The 21,483-nt window shown below is 46.6% G+C and overlaps 1 protein-coding gene across 1 annotated transcript in view; it reads right to left on the bottom strand.

Moving 5' to 3' along the window:
* Positions 1–21,483, bottom strand: part of SLC30A3 (solute carrier family 30 member 3) — a 53,195-nt gene that overhangs the window by 4,818 nt on the left and 26,894 nt on the right. Inside the window, exon 7 of the mRNA XM_040347987.1 lies at positions 15,544–15,678. Coding sequence (XP_040203921.1) covers positions 15,544–15,678 — 135 coding nt within the window. The remainder of the gene's footprint in view (positions 1–15,543; positions 15,679–21,483) is intronic.

Raw genomic sequence — 21,483 nt, 5'->3', positions numbered from 1 at the left:
TCCCTTACATTGGTGATCAGTGGGAAGAATGTCCCTTACATTGGTGATCAGTGGGAAGAATGTCCCTTACATTGGTGATCAGTGAGAAGAATGTCCCTTACATTGGTGATCAGTGAGAAGAATGTCCCTTACATTGGTGATCAGTGGGAAGAATGTCCCTTACATTGGTGATCAGTGAGAAGAATGCTCCTTACATTGGTGATCAGTGAGAAGAATGTCCCTTACATTGGTGATCAGTGGGAAGAATGTTCCTTACATTGGTGATCAGTGGGAAGAATGCCCCTTACATTGGTGATCAGTGGGAAGAATGTCCCTTACATTGGTGATCAGTGAGAAGAATGTCCCTTACATTGGTGATCAGTGAGAAGAATGTCCCTTACATTGGTGATCAGTGAGAAGAATGTTCCTTACATTGGTGATCAGTGAGAAGAATGTCCCTTACATTGGTGATCAGTGGGAAGAATGCTCCTTACATTGGTGATCAGTGAGAAGAATGTCCCTTACATTGGTGATCAGTGGGAAGAATGTTCCTTACATTGGTGATCAGTGGGAAGAATGTTCCTTACATTGGTGATCAGTGGGAAGAATGTCCCTTACATTGGTGATCAGTGAGAAGAATGTTCCTTACATTGGTGATCAGTGAGAAGAATGCTCCTTACATTGGTGATCAGTGAGAAGAATGTTCCTTACATTGGTGATCAGTGGGAAGAATGTCCCTTACATTGGTGATCAGTGAGAAGAATGTCCCTTACATTGGTGATCAGTGGGAAGAATGCTCCTTACATTGGTGATCAGTGGGAAGAATGTTCCTTACATTGGTGATCAGTGAGAAGAATGTCCCTTACATTGGTGATCAGTGAGAAGAATGCTCCTTACATTGGTGATCAGTGGGAAGAATGCTCCTTACATTGGTGATCAGTGAGAAGAATGTCCCTTACATTGGTGATCAGTGAGAAGAATGCTCCTTACATTGGTGATCAGTGGGAAGAATGTTCCTTACATTGGTGATCAGTGGGAAGAATGATCCTTACATTGGTGATTAGTGAGAAGAATGTCCCTTACATTGGTGATCAGTGGGAAGAATGATCCTTACATTGGTGATTAGTGAGAAGAATGTTCCTTACATTGGTGATCAGTGGGAAGAATGTCCCTTACATTGGTGATCAGTGGGAAGAATGTCCCTTACATTGGTGATCAGTGGGAAGAATGTCCCTTACATTGGTGATCAGTGAGAAGAATGTCCCTTACATTGGTGATCAGTGAGAAGCAGGGGCGTCGTTAGGGCGGGGCTTGGTGGGCTGGAGCCCCGAATGGTCCCCCGAAAAGCCCCGAGTCTCGGCCGTTTAATTTAACATTATTAGCCCCGAATCGGCGGGTCCCCTGAAAAACAGTTAACCTAGTCAAGTGCTGCTTGTCACTGTCTGTGCCGTGCGAGTGCGACGCATCCATCGACATCACGGTCCCGCCCGCGATCCCAGGATTGGCCAGTGAGATGTCCATCATAGGCGTGCTGTGCTGTTATGATGGACATCACAGTGGCCGGACCCTTCAAAAGTGGAGACAAAGCGCGCGAAGCGTGACTTCACGTCAGGCGCAGCAAACAGACTGGAGTCTGTGTGAGGAGGAGAAGGCGGCGCCGGCGGACCGTGGCGTCGGCATGGAGAACGGCTGGAGACTGGAGGACGGCTAGAGCAGCCAGCCAGCGTGAGTGACTCAGGGGGGAGAGCCGGCAGGACACCACCCGGACAACTTAGGACCACGTGTCGGCCAAGTAAGCTACTACGGTTTATCATCTCTGCGATGTAGTATTTTATGTTCTTAATATGTTTTTTTTTTTTTATGATTGTCAGTTTCTTCAGGGAGTATTTGCTTCTCATACTCCCCAAACAGAATTTTTTTTAAATCTTGAAGGAATTATGCTGCTGCTTTTATTTACACTTGTTGCCTTCTTGTGGAAGACATGGTGGCATGATGAATTATTGAAATGCATTTGAAGCTGAAGTTTCTGGGAGAAATCTGTGATGGCAGGTTAAGAAAACATAGGTAAATCAACTTAGAACAGTTTAGGCACACAAGTTTTTCCCTCTTTGAATAGCATAATCCATAAAAGCAACTCAGTGCAGACCACCATATCATTTCCAAAATAATAACTCAGATGTTGCTTTTGTCAAGAGAAAATTGCAGGCAACAGGTTTGATAATCTACATTCATATATGTAATGCTATAAATGATAAGAACATTTGTATTTAACAAGGGATTAGTGGTCCTATAAAAACAAGGCTTTCAGTCTTGCATATTTAAAGTATAAGGCCCCATCCACATCCAGTGATGCAAGAACAGTGCAGGGTTTTTTTGCACTGTTTTTGGATTGACACCATTCAATTGAGGGGGCTCCATTCCAAAAATGTGTTAAAGTAGCTCCTGTACCCTTTTTTGGAGTTGAATTTGGCACGTTTTTTTGCCCATTTTTATATCACATTTGTGGGGCCATTAGGATTAATGTTGTGTTTTCCTGCAATTTTAGAGCGACACAGAATTACAGGATTGTGTTATTCTGCCCAAGGGCCGATTCACATCAGATTGCACAGGAATGTGTTCCATGTTCCCCTGTGATTCACACATGTACCTATTAATTTTAGTGGGCTGCAAATTGCACTGGAATGCAAAACACTGCATGTACTACTACTTTTAATATGAGCTGCACCAAGTTACATAGTACTGTCAGTGTATGTAGGTCAGGACAGGTCAGTGTATGTAGGTCAGGACAAGTCAGTGTATGTAGGTCAGTGTACAGAAGGTAAGGACAGGTCAGTGTATGTAGTTCTGGACAGGTCAGTGTATGTAGGTCAGGACAGGTCAGTGTATGTAGTTCAGGTCAGTGTATGTAGGTCAGGACAGGTCAGTGTATGTAGGTCAGGACAGGTCAGTGTATGTAGGTCAGGTCAGTGTATGTAGGTCAGGACAGGTCAGTGTATGTAGGTCAGGACAGGTCAGTGTATGTAGGTCAGTGTAGAGAAGGTAAGGACAGGTCAGTGTAGAGAAGGTAAGGACAGGTCAGTGTAGAGAAGGTAAGGACAGGTCAGTGTATGTAGTTCAGGACAGGTCAGTGTATGTAGTTCAGGACAGGTCAGTGTATGTAGTTCAGGACAGGTCAGTGTATGTAGGACAGGTCAGTGTAGGTCAGGTCAGGTCAGTGTATGCAGGTCAGGACAGGTCAGTGTATGCAGGTCAGGACAGGTCAGTGTATGTAGGACAGGACAGGTCAGTGTAGGTCAGGTCAGTGTATGTAGGTCAGGACAGGTCAGTGTATGTAGGACAGGTCAGTGTATGTAGGTCAGGACAGTGTATGTAGGACAGGTCAGTGTATGTAGGTCAGGACAGTGTATGTAGGACAGGTCAGTGTATGTAGGACAGGTCAGTGTATGTAGGTCAGGTCAGTGTATGTAGGTCAGGTCAGTGTATGTAGGACAGGTCAGTGTATGTAGGACAGGTCAGTGTATGTAGGTCAGGACAGGTCAGTGTATGTAGGACAGGTCAGTGTATGTATGTCTGGACAGGTCAGTGTAGGTCGGTCAGTGTAGGTCAGGTCAGGTCACTGAGGACAGTGTATGCAGGTCAGGTCAGTGTATGTAGGTTATGTCAGCGTATGTGTGTATACACACACACACACACACGTAGGTCAGGGTATGTGTGTCAAGCAGGTAACCCCATGCCACTCCACCGACCGCGCGCGAACGCGCCCCCCCGGGTGTCAGCTTGGCTTCGGGCTGAAGCCCCTGGTCTTTTTGGCACCTAGCAACGCCCCTGGTGAGAAGAATGGCTCCTTACATTGGTGATCAGTGGGAAGAATGATCCTTACATTGGTGATCAGTGGGAAGAATGATCCTTACATTGGTGATCAGTGGGAAGAATGTTCCTTACATTGGTGATCAGTGAGAAGAATGTCCCTTACATTGGTGATCAGTGGGAAGAATGTTCCTTACATTGGTGATCAGTGGGAAGAATGCCCCTTACATTGGTGATCAGTGGGAAGAATGATCCTTACATTGGTGATCAGTGGGAAGAATGTTCCTTACATTGGTGATCAGTGGGAAGAATGTTCCTTACATTGGTGATCAGTGGGAAGAATGATCCTTACATTGGTGATCAGTGGGAAGAATGTTCCTTACATTGGTGATCAGTGGGAAGAATGCCCCTTACATTGGTGATCAGTGGGAAGAATGCCCCTTACATTGGTGATCAGTGAGAAGAATGTTCCTTACATTGGTGATCAGTGGGAAGAATGTTCCTTACATTGGTGATCAGTGGGAAGAATGTCCCTTACATTGGTGATCAGTGGGAAGAATGTTCCTTACATTGGTGATCAGTGGGAAGAATGCCCCTTACATTGGTGATCAGTGAGAAGAATGTTCCTTACATTGGTGATCAGTGGGAAGAATGCTCCTTACATTGGTGATCAGTGGGAAGAATGTCCCTTACATTGGTGATCAGTGGGAAGAATGTCCCTTACATTGGTGATCAGTGAGAAGAATGTTCCTTACATTGGTGATCAGTGGGAAGAATGATCCTTACATTGGTGATCAGTGAGAAGAATGTTCCTTACATTGGTGATCAGTGGGAAGAATGCTCCTTACATTGGTGATCAGTGGGAAGAATGTCCCTTACATTGGTGATCAGTGGGAAGAATGTCCCTTACATTGGTGATCAGTGAGAAGAATGTTCCTTACATTGGTGATCAGTGAGAAGAATGTTCCTTACATTGAGGATCAGTGAGAAGAATGTTCCTTACATTGGTGATCAGTGAGAAGAATGTCCCTTACATTGGTGATCAGTGGGAAGAATGTCCCTTACATTGGTGATCAGTGAGAAGAATGTTCCTTACATTGGTGATCAGTGGGAAGAATGTTCCTTACATTGAGGATCAGTGAGAAGAATGTTCCTTACATTGGTGATCAGTGAGAAGAATGTTCCTTACATTGGTGATCAGTGGGAAGAATGTCCCTTACATTGGTGATCAGTGAGAAGAATGTTCCTTACATTGGTGATCAGTGGGAAGAATGTCCCTTACATTGGTGATCAGTGAGAAGAATGTTCCTTACATTGGTGATCAGTGGGAAGAATGATCCTTACATTGGTGATCAGTGGGAAGAATGTTCCTTACATTGGTGATCAGTGGGAAGGAGGAGGAGGACACACCCAAGGAGCTCTCTGAGAGATCCAACCTTTTTTCAAGCCTGGGCCTTGCCTGCTAGCTTGGCCCAGGAATAATGCCTGATCCTGGGGGAGGCCCTGGGACGGATGCCCCTGATGATACGGGGCCTAGTGAGGAGGAGGAGGTGGTGCAGGATCTGACTGTGGGTCCAGGCCCTGGTGAGAATACGGATGTATTCAGACAAAAGGTAATTGATCGTTTTCGGGCGATCGGAAGAGCAGAGGAGAAACTTAAAAGTTTGAAAGCTGAACATAAAAACTTCAAAACTAAGTACTTCCAGGCCTGGAGTAAGAACCGTTCAGCCATGAAGCCTGAGCTACAAGAGATGGAGGAGAAAGTGAAGGTACAATCTTTACTATTGGAGAAGTTAAAAGATAAAAGTGGAGCTTTTTCAGAAAAATTTAAAAATGAGAGGAGATTTGCCAGCCAGACCTCTGTGGATCAGCGGCAGTCGCAAGTTACAGACAACCCGGGTCCATCTGCCTCTGCGCCTCTCCCCCCATGTCAGGCTGGGGAATCGCCAGCGGCAACCAGCCAGGGGGTTGAGGGTCAACATGGCACCTTACGTTTCATCCAGCAGATGGAGTCACCCCTAAGGACAGACAGGTCTGCTGGTGAGGCATCAGAAGTCGCTGTGGAGTCGCAGAGGGGTCGCAGACCAGCACTGGTGGAGAAATCCCAGTGTACTGTGCAGCCGCTTTCCAACATGTCTGCCCCTCCAGCTGCAGTGAGTGGTGTCCCGGCTAAAGTGGACGGTGTCCCGGCTAAAGTGAGTGGTGTTTCTGCTGTGGAGAAATCCTCTGCAGACATGAAGGGAAAACCCCTGGCAGAGGTGTCACCAGCCCACCAGAGCAGTATGGATGGATCTACATCATGCGCCCTGCAAATGGATTCTGTTGTGACTGCTGGGATCTCTGGTTCTACAACCAAGATGGCTGCCAGCTCCAAAGAGCCAGTTTCAGCCTCACCTGGGCTGACTGATGCAGGTGGGGGAGGGGAGCAGCACAGTGCAGCAAGTGGAGTGGAAGCAGCGATGGAAGCCTCCTGCACTGGTTCACCTGGTACTGGATTACAACAACCTTCACCCTGCTCAGTTGACAATCCTGCCCTGATGGAGAAGAGTCTGCCTGGAGGTGAAGTATGTGTGGATACCGCTGTGAATGTGGACACGGCAGGAATTATTAATGTGCCAGGAAATAATGACCGTAATATTATTGATGAAGCAATGGATGTGGTGGGTGGTGGTGAAGGGGTTAACAATGACATTTTTCCTCCTGCTCAGCAGAGGAAAGACTCGGCTGTGCAATCATCTGCCAAACGCACAACTGGACCCTCTGCAGGGAGGTTTGTGAACAACGGCAGCTATGCAGCAGTTTTGGGGAATCGCACCAAGGAGGGTGGGGGGAATGGTGCAAATGTTGGTGGTCACAATTTGGGGGGGTTTAGTGGTGGGATGGTTGGTGGGTATAAGAGAAGAAATGTGGTCCAGTTGAAGTGGGAGGGGGAGGGGACCCCACCAGTAAGGGGGAGGGTGGCAGAGTTGATCCTGGAAATGGGGTTCAAAGTCGCTGACATTTTTGCTTTGATTTGTCCTGTTGGCAGTTGGGAATTTGATTTATCCTTTGTAAAACCTGAGGGTCTGGATTTATTTTGGGAACGTTTTAGGGGGCGCAGGGACCTTCCGCAGTGGAATGGTTGGATGCCAAAGGTGGTTTCCAGGCAGCCTCTAATAAAATCAGTGACGATCCTTGTGCGTAACGAATCCATCCCAGAGGCTGATTTGGTAGTATGGTTACGCCGATATGGTGAGGTCCTCGCTCCACTGCGGAAGGTCCTTGATCAGCATGGGATATGGACAGGGGCCTGGACAGTGTCACTAAAATTGGGGGTACAGGGAAATGTTGTTCAACATCTGCCCTGTTCAGCCTTTCTGGGGAGGGACAGGCTGACCATTTTTTACCAGGGTCAGCCTAAGGTGTGCAATAAATGTGGTGACAAGGGCCATTTTGCCTCCACCTGCACCCGCAAGAAATGCTCTTTGTGCCAGGAGCTCGGCCATTTGGCTAAAGACTGCACTGACATTCGGTGCAATTTGTGCCAAAAACTTGGTCACCCCTACAGTCAATGCCCGGAGGCATTACATAACCTGCCAGGGTTGGAGGCTGAGCTGCAGAGGCTGGATAAGGAGGATGAGGCCACTGAAACCCTTGTTGTCTCTCCTGTGTCTGTGACACCTGTTTCTGTTCCCCCTAGTGATGTGGTCCCTGAGTCTGTCCCTTCTGTGTCTGTGACATCTGTTTCTGTTCCCCCTAGTGATGTGGTCCCTGAGTCTGTCCCTTCTGTGTCATCTGTTTCTGTTCCCCATAGAGATGTGGTCCCTAAATCTGTCCCTCCTGTCCCTAATCCATCTATTCGTAGATCCTCCAGACTGGCGGAGGCTGCTGGGGGGGCAGGTTTAGCGGATCTTCCCACTCAGCCTCCAGTCCCTGCCCCTCGGCAGCGCAAGCGTGGTCAGGGGAATGTGGGGGTGCTGGATGGGGGTGGGGCCGATGGAGGGGTGTCCATACCCCATGTCTCACATTCAGTTGATGGGGATTCGGATGAGGAGGGGTGGGAGACGATCAGGAGGAAGAAAAAAAAGAAGAGAAAGGCTAGAAAACCAGTCGTCTCTTCCTCAGAGTCGGATCCAAGAGGGGTTCCCCTTGGTAACACCTTTTCTGTGTTGTCGGGTGATGAGATGTCTTTGTCTTCCTCTTTTTCATCTATGGATGAGGGGGAGTCACGTAGTTTGAAGAGAGCGGTTTCTGGTGATGAGAGTGTGGTGAAGGTCAAGAAACGACTACCCCAATCATCCTGATGGCAGTTCCCCCTCCGATAAAGGTGGCGACCATTAATGTCGCCAGCATTAAATCTGCAAGAGCTCGTGATATGGCCTTATTTTTGCTCAGCGAGTTTGATGCCGAGATTTTATTTTTGCAAGAGACCTGGCTCCATACTTTGGCCGATGTCCATCTGGCAAAAAGGGAGTGGAGATGCGGTCCCTCCTTTTGGTCTCTTGCGGCTGAGCCCTGCAGCGGAGTTGCGGTACTTTTTAAAACCGATATGGTAACGTGCCGGCGGGTAATTGAGGTAGAAATAGGTAGATGCATGGTGTTGGACGTTTCTGTTAGGGGGCATGACCTGCGCCTGATCAATATCTATGGGCCGCAGTCAAGGTGGGGCAGGAAATGCCTCCTCACAGAGATCAAGCCCTTCCTTTTTACGTCCCAGCAGGTTGTCTTTGGAGGTGACTTTAACACCATCATTAGGCCTGAAGACAGGAGAGGCTCCATAGACAGGCTGGGATACGATAGCGTTTTTCTTAGAGATATGGTGAGACAAGCAGGCCTGGTAGATGTGCATATTAAGCAATGCCCTGGCTGCACGGGATTCACATTTCAGAGAGGGAATAGTCAGAGTAGGATAGATAGGTTTTTTTTAAAGGAGAACTCTGCTTTCTCGGCTCCTGAGTTGAGGGCGGTGGAGTTCTCTGACCACTGTATGCTGTCTGTGACTCTGAATGCCTCGGACACTCCACCCAGGGGAAGGGGTACCTGGAAACTGAATTCGGCTCTCCTGGAAGATGTAGAGGTAAGACAATCCTTTGAGGATTTTTTTCAGGCACAGGTTTCTATTCTGGACTTTTGCAGCAGTAAGTCAGAGTGGTGGGAGCTTGTGAAACAAAGGGCAATTGGACTTTTCAAGGCCATAGGTAAGAAGAAGCAGCTTGGTATGTACATTGCCTACCAGCATTTGCGGAGGAAGCTTGATCGTCTTGTCTCGTATGGAGGAGATCCAGGGGAGATCTCTGAGGTGAAGTTTCTTCTTAGGAAGTGTCAATACGACCGGCGTGCCTCCTTGGTTCTGGAGAGGGATTATGGAAAATATCACTCGCCTGATCCTTACCAGAACTGTAAGCAAGGCATAGCAGTTAAGACGGTCATAGGCCTGAGGGATGGTACGGGTTCCCTGGTGAAGTCCAGATCAGGGATCCTGGAGATCTTCAGATCATATTACGCTGACCTTCTGGGAAGAAAGGACCTTTGTCGGGACAAGATGGAAAGCTTTCTGGATTCTACTCCAGGATTGGGAAATGGTACATTGCCTTTGATGGATTTGACAGAACCAATTTCAGCGGATGAGGTAGTTCATGCTATAGACAAGCTGGCTACCAAAAAATCGCCTGGGCCAGATGGGTTGACAGCTGAATTCTACAAGTGTTTTAAGTCCATTCTGGCTCCTTTTTTAGCAGAGGTTTATAACAGCTGTCTAGAAGAGGGTTCGCTCCCTCCCTCCATGAGGCAATCCGCTGTGATTCTTCTGTCAAAAGGTAAAGACCCCTCAATGATTGAGAACTGGCGCCCCATCAGTCTTCTCAATGTTGATAGAAAGATCTTGGCGAAGATTCTTTTTTGGCGCTTGTCGTCAGTGGCAGGCGATTTGTTGTCCAGTCATCAGCACTGCTCAGTCCAAGGTAGAAGCACCTTTTCAGCGATTTTAGCTGTCCGGGAGGCTTTGGAACGATGCAGGGCTGCTGGATGGAGAAAGTACTTGCTGGCACTTGATCAGGCGAAGGCTTTTGATAGAGTCAATCACGAGTACCTGTATTTGCTACTTGGTAGATACGGCCTGCAGGGGAGGTTTATAGATTGGCTGAAGACATTATATAGAGGGGCTGAGAGCTTCCCACTGGTTAATGGTTGGGTTGGACGGCCTTTTGGGGTTGGCTCTGGTGTGCGCCAGGGATGTCCTCTGAGCCCCCTGCTATATGTATTCGCAATCGACCCCTTCATAAAAAGGCTAGAGTGTGGATCGTTGTGCGGGGTGCCTTTGGGCATTGCTAGTGTGCCGCCCTTGAAGGTCGTGGCCTACGCCGATGATGTGTCTGTTATTGTCTCTGGGACGGAGGAGGCGCAGGAGGTGGTCTCTATGATAGAGCAGTACACGGAGGCCTCTGGTTCTAAAGTCAACCATGAAAAGAGTGAAGTTTTCTGGATGGGTGAGGAGGGTGAAAGCTTCGAACTTCCGGATGCCTTCCCAGAGCCCCAGCAGGAAATTAAAGTGTTGGGCATCAAATTTGGTCCTGGTGACTATGGTCATCGAAATTGGGAAAGCAGGTTGGTGTGTGCCAATGCCAAAGTAGCAAGCTGGAAGAAATGGAGGCTTTCCTTGAGGGAGAGGGTTGACTTGATCAAAACGTACCTGGTCCCAATCTTTTTATATGTCAGCTTCGTCTGTATCTTGCCATCATCTCTCTATGCAAGGGTGTACAGCTGTTTTTTCCAACTGTTATGGGGAAATAGGCTAAACCTGATTAAACGCAATGTAACTTACCTGTCTAGGCGGGAGGGTGGCCTAGGAATGGTCAACCCAATAGTTTTCTTTTCTCTGCTCTTTTTAAAGTACAATCTTGGTAACATGCTAGCAGAGAACCCGCCGGGATGGGTGGGTATTTTTCAGTCTTGTTTTAGGCCTTTTCTGCGATGCTGGGAAGATGGCGGGCCAGTGAAAAGTCTGAGAGTCCAACATGGCAAGCTCCCGGCTTATGTTGCCCCGTGTCTGAAAATACTTCGGCAGTGGCAGGTGACAGCGGAGGATATCAAGTCCCTCCCCAGGAAGCTTCTGGAGAAGAGAATTTTGAGCTCGGCTTTCAGTGTGTCACTGGCCTTAAGGGATTGCCCAGGCTCTGTAATGAGGGAGGGATTGCGTTTAATCAATTTAGAAAGAATCCCTCTGAAGTTTAGGGATCAAGCTTGGCTCGCTTTCCATGGAAGGCTCTATGTGAGAGGGAACCTGAAGAATCGCTCTGTGGATGATCGGGATTGTCCGAGAGCAGAGTGTGTTGGTAAAGTGGAGTCTATGGACCACTTTTTGCTGCAGTGTCCCTTTAACATAGAGGTGTATAAAAGGGTGGGGAGGGCTCTAGGCATTCCCTTTTTCTATCGCATGAGTTATGCGGAGTGGGTGTATGGGGCATTCCCGACTCACTGGGATTTTGATTTCAATACACTTTTTCTAGTTAGTATAGTTGTCCGTTACTTCACATGGAATGCACGGTGTCAGATTACCCTGCGGAAGAAAGTCCTCTCTGTCGAGGTGGTGGTGCACGATATTCTGGGTGAGGTTGGGAAAATTCGGGGTCTTGAGAAGGGCAGGGAACCTAGGGCGGTCTGGAAAAGGGAGTGGAGGAATATCAGACCTGCCTTTGGTGAGCTGCCCGTCTCTGAGTGAGGAGTTCTTTTCCCTTTCTGTCTCTTTCACTCCCTTAGCTTTTGTTGGTTAGTATCTTTTTGAAGAAGGGCTGCATGCATAATGGGTGCGGGTTTGTTTCTTGACCTTGTAGGTTTGTCTGGTGTAGTGGTGTGTGTTGTAGTAGGATTTATTTCACCAGTGGTTACATGATTTTTGCTTTGCTGTAAAGTCTTTTGTTTGAGAGCAGATTTGCTATATTTATTTTTATTTATGTAAATATGTATATATTTATGTATTTTTTATATATAGTGATTTTATGCTTTTTGTTTGCAAGACTTTTAATAAACAAAATTGGGAAGAATGATCCTTACATTGGTGATCAGTGGGAAGAATGTTCCTTACATTGGTGATCAGTGGGAAGAATGGCTCCTTACATTGGTGATCAGTGGGAAGAATGTTCCTTACATTGGTGATCAGTGGGAAGAATGATCCTTACATTGGTGATCAGTGGGAAGAATGATCCTTACATTGGTGATCAGTGGGAAGAATGTTCCTTACATTGGTGATCAGTGAGAAGAATGTCCCTTACATTGGTGATCAGTGGGAAGAATGTCCCTTACATTGGTGATCAGTGAGAAGAATGCTCCTTACATTGGTGATCAGTGGGAAGAATGCCCCTTACATTGGTGATCAGTGAGAAGAATGTTCCTTACATTGGTGATCAGTGGGAAGAATGTTCCTTACATTGGTGATCAGTGGGAAGAATGTCCCTTACATTGGTGATCAGTGGGAAGAATGTTCCTTACATTGGTGATCAGTGAGAAGAATGTCCCTTACATTGGTGATCAGTGGGAAGAATGTTCCTTACATTGGTGATCAGTGGGAAGAATGCCCCTTACATTGGTGATCAGTGAGAAGAATGTTCCTTACATTGGTGATCAGTGGGAAGAATGCTCCTTACATTGGTGATCAGTGGGAAGAATGTCCCTTACATTGGTGATCAGTGGGAAGAATGTCCCTTACATTGGTGATCAGTGAGAAGAATGTTCCTTACATTGGTGATCAGTGGGAAGAATGATCCTTACATTGGTGATCAGTGAGAAGAATGTTCCTTACATTGGTGATCAGTGGGAAGAATGCTCCTTACATTGGTGATCAGTGAGAAGAATGTCCCTTACATTGGTGATCAGTGGGAAGAATGTCCCTTACATTGGTGATCAGTGGGAAGAATGTCCCTTACATTGGTGATCACTGGGAAGAATGTCCCTTACATTGGTGATCAGTGGGAAGAATGCTCCTTACATTGGTGATCAGTGGGAAGAATGTCCCTTACATTGGTGATCAGTGGGAAGAATGTCCCTTACATTGGTGATCAGTGAGAAGAATGTTCCTTACATTGGTGATCAGTGGGAAGAATGTTCCTTACATTGAGGATCAGTGAGAAGAATGTTCCTTACATTGGTGATCAGTGGGAAGAATGTTCCTTACATTGGTGATCAGTGAGAAGAATGCCCCTTACATTGGTGATCAGTGAGAAGAATGTTCCTTACATTGGTGATCAGTGGGAAGAATGCCCCTTACATTGGTGATCAGTGAGAAGAATGTTCCTTACATTGGTGATCAGTGGGAAGAATGTTCCTTACATTGGTGATCAGTGAGAAGAATGTCCCTTACATTGGTGATCAGTGAGAAGAATGTTCCTTACATTGGTGATCAGTGAGAAGAATGTTCCTTACATTGGTGATCAGTGGGAAGAATGTCCCTTACATTGGTGATCAGTGGGAAGAATGTCCCTTACATTGGTGATCAGTGAGAAGAATGTTCCTTACATTGGTGATCAGTGAGAAGAATGTTCCTTACATTGGTGATCAGTGAGAAGAATGTTCCTTACATTGGTGATCAGTGGGAAGAATGTCCCTTACATTGGTGATCAGTGGGAAGAATGTCCCTTACATTGGTGATCAGTGAGAAGAATGTTCCTTACATTGGTGATCAGTGGGAAGAATGTTCCTTACATTGAGGATCAGTGAGAAGAATGCTCCTTACATTGGTGATCAGTGAGAAGAATGTCCCTTACATTGGTGATCAGTGGGAAGAATGTTCCTTACATTGGTGATCAGTGAGAAGAATGTTCCTTACATTGGTGATCAGTGGGAAGAATGTTCCTTACATTGGTGATCAGTGAGAAGAATGTTCCTTACATTGGTGATCAGTGGGAAGAATGTCCCTTACATTGGTGATCAGTGAGAAGAATGTCCCTTACATTGGTGATCAGTGGGAAGAATGTCCCTTACATTGGTGATCAGTGGGAAGAATGTTCCTTACATTGGTGATCAGTGGGAAGAATGCTCCTTACATTGGTGATCAGTGAGAAGAATGCCCCTTACATTGGTGATCAGTGGGGAGAATGTCCCTTACATTGGTGATCAGTGAGAAGAATGTTCTTTACATTGGTGATCAGTGAGAAGAATGTTCCTTACATTGGTGATCAGTGAGAAGAATGTCCCCTTACATTGGTGATCAGTGAGAAGAATGTCCCCTTACATTGGTGATCAGTGGGAAGAATGTTCCTTACATTGGTGATCAGTGGGAAGAATGTCCCTTACATTGGTGATCAGTGAGAAGAATGTACCTTACATTGGTGATCAGTGGGAAGAATGTCCCTTACATTGGTGATCAGTGAGAAGAATGTACCTTACATTGGTGATCAGTGGGAAGAATGTCCCTTACATTGGTGATCAGTGGGAAGAATGTTCCTTACAATGGTGATCAGTGGGAAGAATGTCCCTTACATTGGTGATCAGTGAGAAGAATGTTCCTTACATTGGTGATCAGTGGGAAGAATGTCCCTTACATTGGTGATCAGTGAGAAGAATGTCCCTTACATTGGTGATCAGTGGGAAGAATGTCCCTTACATTGGTGATCAGTGGGAAGAATGTTCCTTACATTGGTGATCAGTGGGAAGAATGCTCCTTACATTGGTGATCAGTGAGAAGAATGCCCCTTACATTGGTGATCAGTGGGGAGAATGTCCCTTACATTGGTGATCAGTGAGAAGAATGTTCTTTACATTGGTGATCAGTGAGAAGAATGTACCTTACATTGGTGATCAGTGGGAAGAATGTCCCTTACATTGGTGATCAGTGAGAAGAATGTCCCCTTACATTGGTGATCAGTGGGAAGAATGTTCCTTACATTGGTGATCAGTGGGAAGAATGTCCCTTACATTGGTGATCAGTGAGAAGAATGTACCTTACATTGGTGATCAGTGGGAAGAATGTCCCTTACATTGGTGATCAGTGAGAAGAATGTACCTTACATTGGTGATCAGTGGGAAGAATGTCCCTTACATTGGTGATCAGTGGGAAGAATGTTCCTTACAATGGTGATCAGTGGGAAGAATGCCCCTTACATTGGTGATCAGTGAGAAGAATGTCCCTTACATTGGTGATCAGTGGGAAGAATGTCCCTTACATTGGTGATCAGTGGGAAGAATGCCCCTTACATTGGTGATCAGTGAGAAGAATGTCCCTTACATTGGTGATCAGTGAGAAGAATGCCCCTTACATTGGTGATCAGTGGGAAGAATGTTCCTTACATTGGCGATCAGTGATTGGCCTTCTAGTCAAACATCAGTGCCTGACCTCACAAATGCGCTTCTGGAAGAATGGCCAAACATTCCCATAGACACACTCCTAAACCTTGTGGACGGCCTTCCCAGAAGAGTTGAAGCTCTTATAGCTGTAAAGGGTGGGGCCAACTCAATATTGAACCCTACGGACTAAGACTCGGATGCCATTAAAGTTCATGTAAAGACAGGCGTCCCAATACTTTTGACAATATAGTGTATATTAAAATGATTTATACAGTATAATTAAACAGATATACTGCATATAATTCAACTAATATATAATATATTTATTATAAAAACAGAATGATGTATTATGCTTCTTATTGTCTTCCTATTATTATCCCTGAAGAAGGGAGAGGCCTTCCCCTGAAATGTGTTGGATTTACTGTATTTCAATAGAAATTTCACATCAGTATCACGCTCTCTGACCGTTCCTAGTCTGTGTGGTAACGTGGATTTCAGACTTACCAATAGCCAGATGTACAGACACCACGTTCTGGCTGAGGGTGAGAGCCCAGAGCCGCAGACAGTGCACCGAGCGAACCCCCTGGACGGTCAGGAGAACCTCCTTCACTGAGCTGTACGCAATGGTGCGAGGGGAACCTGAGAAACGGACAATATTCATTACAAAGACCCAGCAAAAGATATGTAGAGTTTACTCTTCCCTTATATCCAGCACCTTGCCCTCCATTTCACCCATCATCATCTCTTTATATCCTCTGCTCCAATCATGTATTGTTCCCCATTAAGACCCATCTCCTTATGACTATTGGGCATCAACGCTTGGCAAACAATTCCAACTAGTAATCCCCCTGGGACAGAGAGACAGAAGGCGGCTCTAGGCATTGTGAGGCCTTAGGCAAAACTTGGCCCCACTCACACCCATGATGGGAAAAATAATTCAAGGACAAGAGCCTCTTCCCCACAACCCTGACCGGTGGTTGTGGGGGGGTCTGCGGGCAGGGGGCTTATCAGAATCTGGAAGCCCCCTTTATCAAGGTGGCCCCCAGATCCTGCTCTTTAACAACTAAGGGGCGGGAGCCACCCAGTGATGTCACCTGCTGAACCCGCCCCCTTATGACATCATTGACTGAGGGCATGCTGGGTCATTGACGTCACAAGGGGTGGCGTCACCGATATTCACTGGTTGTTAGGGACGCTGGCGGCCCCCGCTCCTGAGTCAGGGCTCTAAAAGCTGCCTGAGCACAGCAACGTTAAGGTTCCCTGTCCCTCAAAGCTGGGGTAATGCACTGGCTAAGTTGGGTGGCCATGAGGCCCCTGTGAGTGTGAGGCCTTAGGCGACCGCCTAATTAAAGAGCCGCCTCTGCAGAGAGAATATCTTGGGCCGCATGTTCCCAGTCCTCCATTTTTGGTCATCTAGTGCTGGCTGAGGGTCTGGGTGGAATTTTAAGAGTAACCCCATGTCATTTTTTAAAGGACTATAACATATCTAATACCACATGCAGCTTTAAAGCTTTAAAAGGGTTGTAAAGGTTCCTTTTAAAAAAAAATAACAAACATGTCATGCTTATCTCCGCTGTGCAGCTAATTTTGCACAGATTGGCCCCGATCCTCGTATTCTTGGGTCCCTCGGCAGCTGTCTTGGCTCCTCCCCGCATCAGCTAACCCCCCTGAAAAAGCGATTTCCCAAGGGAGTTACCTCCCGTGTCATACACTCTGCTTACATAGCCGCCAAGGGTATGACTCGGCCCTGCCCCCTGGTGGCCGCGTCATTGAATTTGATTGACAGCAGCGGGAGCTAATGGCTGCGCTGCTATCAGTCTATCCAATGAAGAGCTGAGAATCTGTGGGAGAACGAAGCCGGAATGCGCCCATGGAAGTTTGGGGCTCAGGTAAGTTAAACGGGGGCTCGGGGGGGGGGAAGGACAGTGCAAGGTTTTTTTTCACCTTAAAGCGGAGGTTCAGCTGACATTTTTTTAAAAAGCCAGCAGCTACAAACTGTAGCTGCTGACTTTTAGAAAATGGACACTTACCTGTCCAGGTCGCCCGCGACGTCGGCAGCCGAGGGCGAGCAACCGCTCGGCTTCCCCCGCCGCCATCCTCCGTGAGGGAATCGGGAAGTGAAGCGCTGCGGCTTCACTGCCCGGTTCCCTACTGCGCATGTGCAAGTCACGCTTCGGCCTCCTAACTGAGCCGTGTGTTTCCCAGAACACAACGGGGGGTGACGCAAAGGGGCGGGACTGCCGCAGGAGTCTATACCAGGATGTGGTGCAAATACCTGTTTTATACAGGTATCTGCACCCCCTCCCCCCTGAAAGGTGTCAAATGTGACACTGAAGGGGGGAAGGGTTCTGAAAAGCGGAGGTTCACTTTTTGTGTGGACCTCCGCTTTAATGCCTAAGATGCATTAAGTTGAAAAAACATAAGGCTTTACTACCCCTTTAAGGTACCCTCGAGCATGTAATTTAAAGGATTAATGTATTTCCAATGTTGCCCTCTTAAAGCGGGAGTTCACCCATAAAAAAAATGTTACCCTTAGATTCATGCTCATTTTGTCTAGGGGAATCGGCTAGTTGTTTTAAAATCGAAGCTGTACTTACCGTTGTAGAGAGCGATCTTCTCCGCCGCTTCCGGGTATGGTCTTCGGGACTGGGCGTTCCTATTTTGATTGACAGTCTTCCGACAGGCTTCCGACGGTCGCATCCATTGCGTCACGAGTAGCCGAAAGAAGCCAAACATCGGTGCGGCTTTATACTGCGCCTGCGCACCGACGTTCGGCTACTTTCGGAAAATCGTAACGCGATGGATGCGACCGTCGGAAGCCTGTCAATCAAAATAGGAACGCCCAGTTCCGCAGCCCATACCCGGAAGCGGCGGAGAAGATCGCTCTCTACAACGGTAAGTATAGCTTCGATTTTAAAACAACTAGCCGATTCCCCTAGACAAAATGAGCAGGAATCTAAGGTTAAAAAATGTTATTTCCGGGTGAACCTCCGCTTTAAGCCACAGTAAGGGCCCCTCCCTTGTTGGATGGGTCATGGTGGTGATCCATGCAATCTTTTCAACAATAGCTTGCTTATTAGCCTTGAAAATGGCCAGAAAAAAATAGCAACATTGGTGGTTCCCATAGACTTCAATGGGGTTGGCCACTAAGTTTAGGGTTCATGGACTTCTCATTGGGTTCCCCAAACCCATGAAATTCACTCATCCCTGGTCTTTTCTAAATTCGGTACCTTGGACCTTTCTATAGAGTATAGAGTACAATACAGTTAAGGAGAACCACTAGTATGAACTTTCACCAATGTACGTCGTCTATATATCCCATACATCTTCTACTTTGATAAAGTTGTTCTCCTTAATGTATTTTGCCACTTTATTAGCCCCACGATGTCAAAAGTTTAATTATCAGTTATAATTGGCTAAGAGTAAGTAACACCTGCTTCCTATGGAGTGTATATAAGGAGGGAACCTACTACTACTATTACTGGAGGATACAGACCGTGCCTGAGGTCATGGGCGGCGATCCCTGAAATAGACTTTCTCGGGCTCCTTGCCAGATTGACGTGACCACAGATGAGTGTTTTATTATCTCATTCAATAAATGTAAATCCCGATACTTTGTGTCTGAGTTGCTTTCTCTTTTTTTTAACCCTTCCACTGGATGAGATTTTCAGAACAATCTTCACATTCATCCTCCACTTCCTCTCCTTTAATTTCCTCTTTTGATGCCTATGTGAAGTCTGCTATTAACAAGCAGGCCATCCCATAATACACACGTCGCATTATTTAAATGTTCAATCCATTGAGTCAAAAAAAGCTGCCAAATACTAGACATGTGCTAGTCGTTTGTTATTCGGAGATTTGGATTTATCCAAATTTCTGACGATTTTCAACAAATCCAAAATAAATTATAACAAAACAAATTATCCAAATTCGAAATTAAAAATATATAAAAAAAAATACTGTGAGGTATAAAGTGAAAAAGGATGCCTTATAGAATAGAATATAAAAGAACAGAAGATAATAGAATAGAATATAAAATAATAGAAAAGAGTAGAATGGAATAAAACAAAATAGGATAGATAGAATAGAAAATAATAGAATAAGATCTCCAAAATTCCTAGCACTTCCAGTACTCTAAGAATTCCTGCCAACTCTTCCAGGATTTCCAGTGTTCCTAAGACTTCCAGAGTACTCACAGGATCAGGATGGGTCTCCAGAATTTCCAAGATTCCTAGGACCTCCAGTGTTAACAATATCCCTGCCAGGATTCTTAGGGCCTTTGAATGCTTACAGGATCCCTGCCTAGTCTTCCAGGATTCCTAGGACCTCTAGTACTCACAAAATCCATGCTGAGTCTTCCAGATTTTCAAGTGTTCCTAGTACCCTTAGTAGTCACAGGATCCCCTGTTGGGTCTTCCAGGATTTCCAGTGTTCCTAGAACATCTAGTACTCACAAGATCCCTGCCTGGTCTTCCAGGATTAGCAGGGCTTTTCAATACTCACAGGATCCCTGCCAGGTCTTCAAGGATTTCCAGGATTACTAGGACTCACAGAATCCCTGCTGGATCTTCCAGTATTCCTAGGACTTTAACACTCACAGAATCCATGCAGAGTCTCTCAGGATTTCCAGTGTTCCTAGGACCTTTAGTAATTAGAGGATCCCTGCCAGATTTGGGGGATTTCCAGGGTTACTAGGACCTCCAGCACTCACGGGATCCCTGCTGGGTCATCAAGGATTAACAGGGTTCCTAGGACCTCCAGTATTCACAGGATCCCTGCCAGATCTTAGGGGATTTCTAGGGTTCCTAGGACCTCCAGCGCTCACAGGATCCAGGATTTCCAGGGTTACTAAGACCTTCAGTACTCACTAGATCTCCGCTGAGTCTTCCAGGATTTCCAGGATTCTTTGGTCTTCCAGTATTCACACGATTCCTGACAGATCTTAAGGGATTTTCAGAGTTCCTAGGACCTTCAGTGCTCACAGGATCCCAGTTGGGTCTTCCAGGATTCCTAGAACCTCCAGTAGCCACAGGATTCCTGCTGGGTCCTCCAGCATTCCCCCTTGGTCTTCCAGGATTTCCAGTGTTTCTAGGACCTCAAGTACTCACAGGATTCCTGCTAGGTCTTCCAGGATTTCCCAAATTTCTAGGACTTCTAGTACTACTTACAGAATGCCTGGAAAGACCTTCCAGGATTCCTAGGACCTCCAGTATTCACATAACCCTCCTGGGTCTTCCAGGATTTCCCAGATTCCTAGAACTTCAAGTACTTACAGAATGCATGCCAAGTCTTCCAGGATTTCAAGTGTTCTTAGGACCTCCAGGAGTCACATGATCCCCTACTAGGTCTTCCAGGATTTCCAGTGTTCCTATGACCTCTAGTGCTCACAGGATCCTTGCCAGGCCTTCAAGGATTTTGAGGATTACTAGGGCTACTGGTATTACAGGATTCCTGCTGGATCTTCCAGGATTCCTAGGACCTTATCCTAGTCCTAATACTTATAAGATCCCTTCCCAGTGTTCCATGATTTTCGGGATTCCTAGGACCTCTAGTACTGATAGAATCCATGCCGAGTCTTCCAGGATTTCCAATGTTTCTAGGACCTTTAGTAGTTACAGGACCCCTGCCAGATTTTGAGTATTTCCAGGGTTCCTAGGGCCCCCAGCACTCACAGGATCCCTGCCGGATCATCAAGGATTTCCAGGGTTCCCATGACCTCCAGTATTCACAGGATCCCTGCTGAGTCCTCCAGCACTCTTGCTGGATCTTCCAAGATTTCCAGTGTTCAGAGAACCTCCAGTACTCAGAAAATCCCTGCCAGATCTTCCATTTTTTTTAGATTTCTAGAACATCCAGTGCTACTTACTGAATGTCTGCAGATTCCTAGGATTTCCAGTAATCACCAGATCCTTGCTGGGTCTTTAGGAGTTCCAGGTGTCTTAGAACCTCCTCTACCTTCAGGACTTCCAAAGTTCCCAGAAATGTTGGAGGTGTATTTACAGTAAGCTCCAGCCTTTGAAGTGCTGGTACTGTGTCGTATTGGAAGCTAACTTAGAGCCAAACTGCCAGTTGTCTGTTGCTGACCTGGACTGACCTGACTACTCTCTTGCTTGCCACCTGCCAAAACCCCTGTCTAGACCTGTCTACGCCATCATCTGCTGCCTGCCTCAACTCCTGCCTGATCCTGATTACTCTATCACCTGCTGCCTGCCTCAATCCCTGCCTGGACCTGACTACTCCCTCACCTGCTGCCTGCCTCAACCCATGCCTGGACCTGACTACTCTCTCACCTGCTGCCTGTCTCAACACGTGGTTGGACCTGACTTCTCTCTCACCTGCTGCCTGCCTCAACCCCTGCCTGATCCTGATTACTCTTTCACCTACAGCCTGCCTCAACCCCTGCCTGATCCTGATTACTCTCTCACCTGCTGCCTGCCTCAACCC

The sequence above is a fragment of the Rana temporaria genome, chromosome 4, assembly GCF_905171775.1.
Source record: "Rana temporaria chromosome 4, aRanTem1.1, whole genome shotgun sequence".
NCBI classification, from domain to species: domain Eukaryota; kingdom Metazoa; phylum Chordata; class Amphibia; order Anura; family Ranidae; genus Rana; species Rana temporaria.
This window is presented reverse-complemented; position numbering and strand designations above follow the sequence as displayed.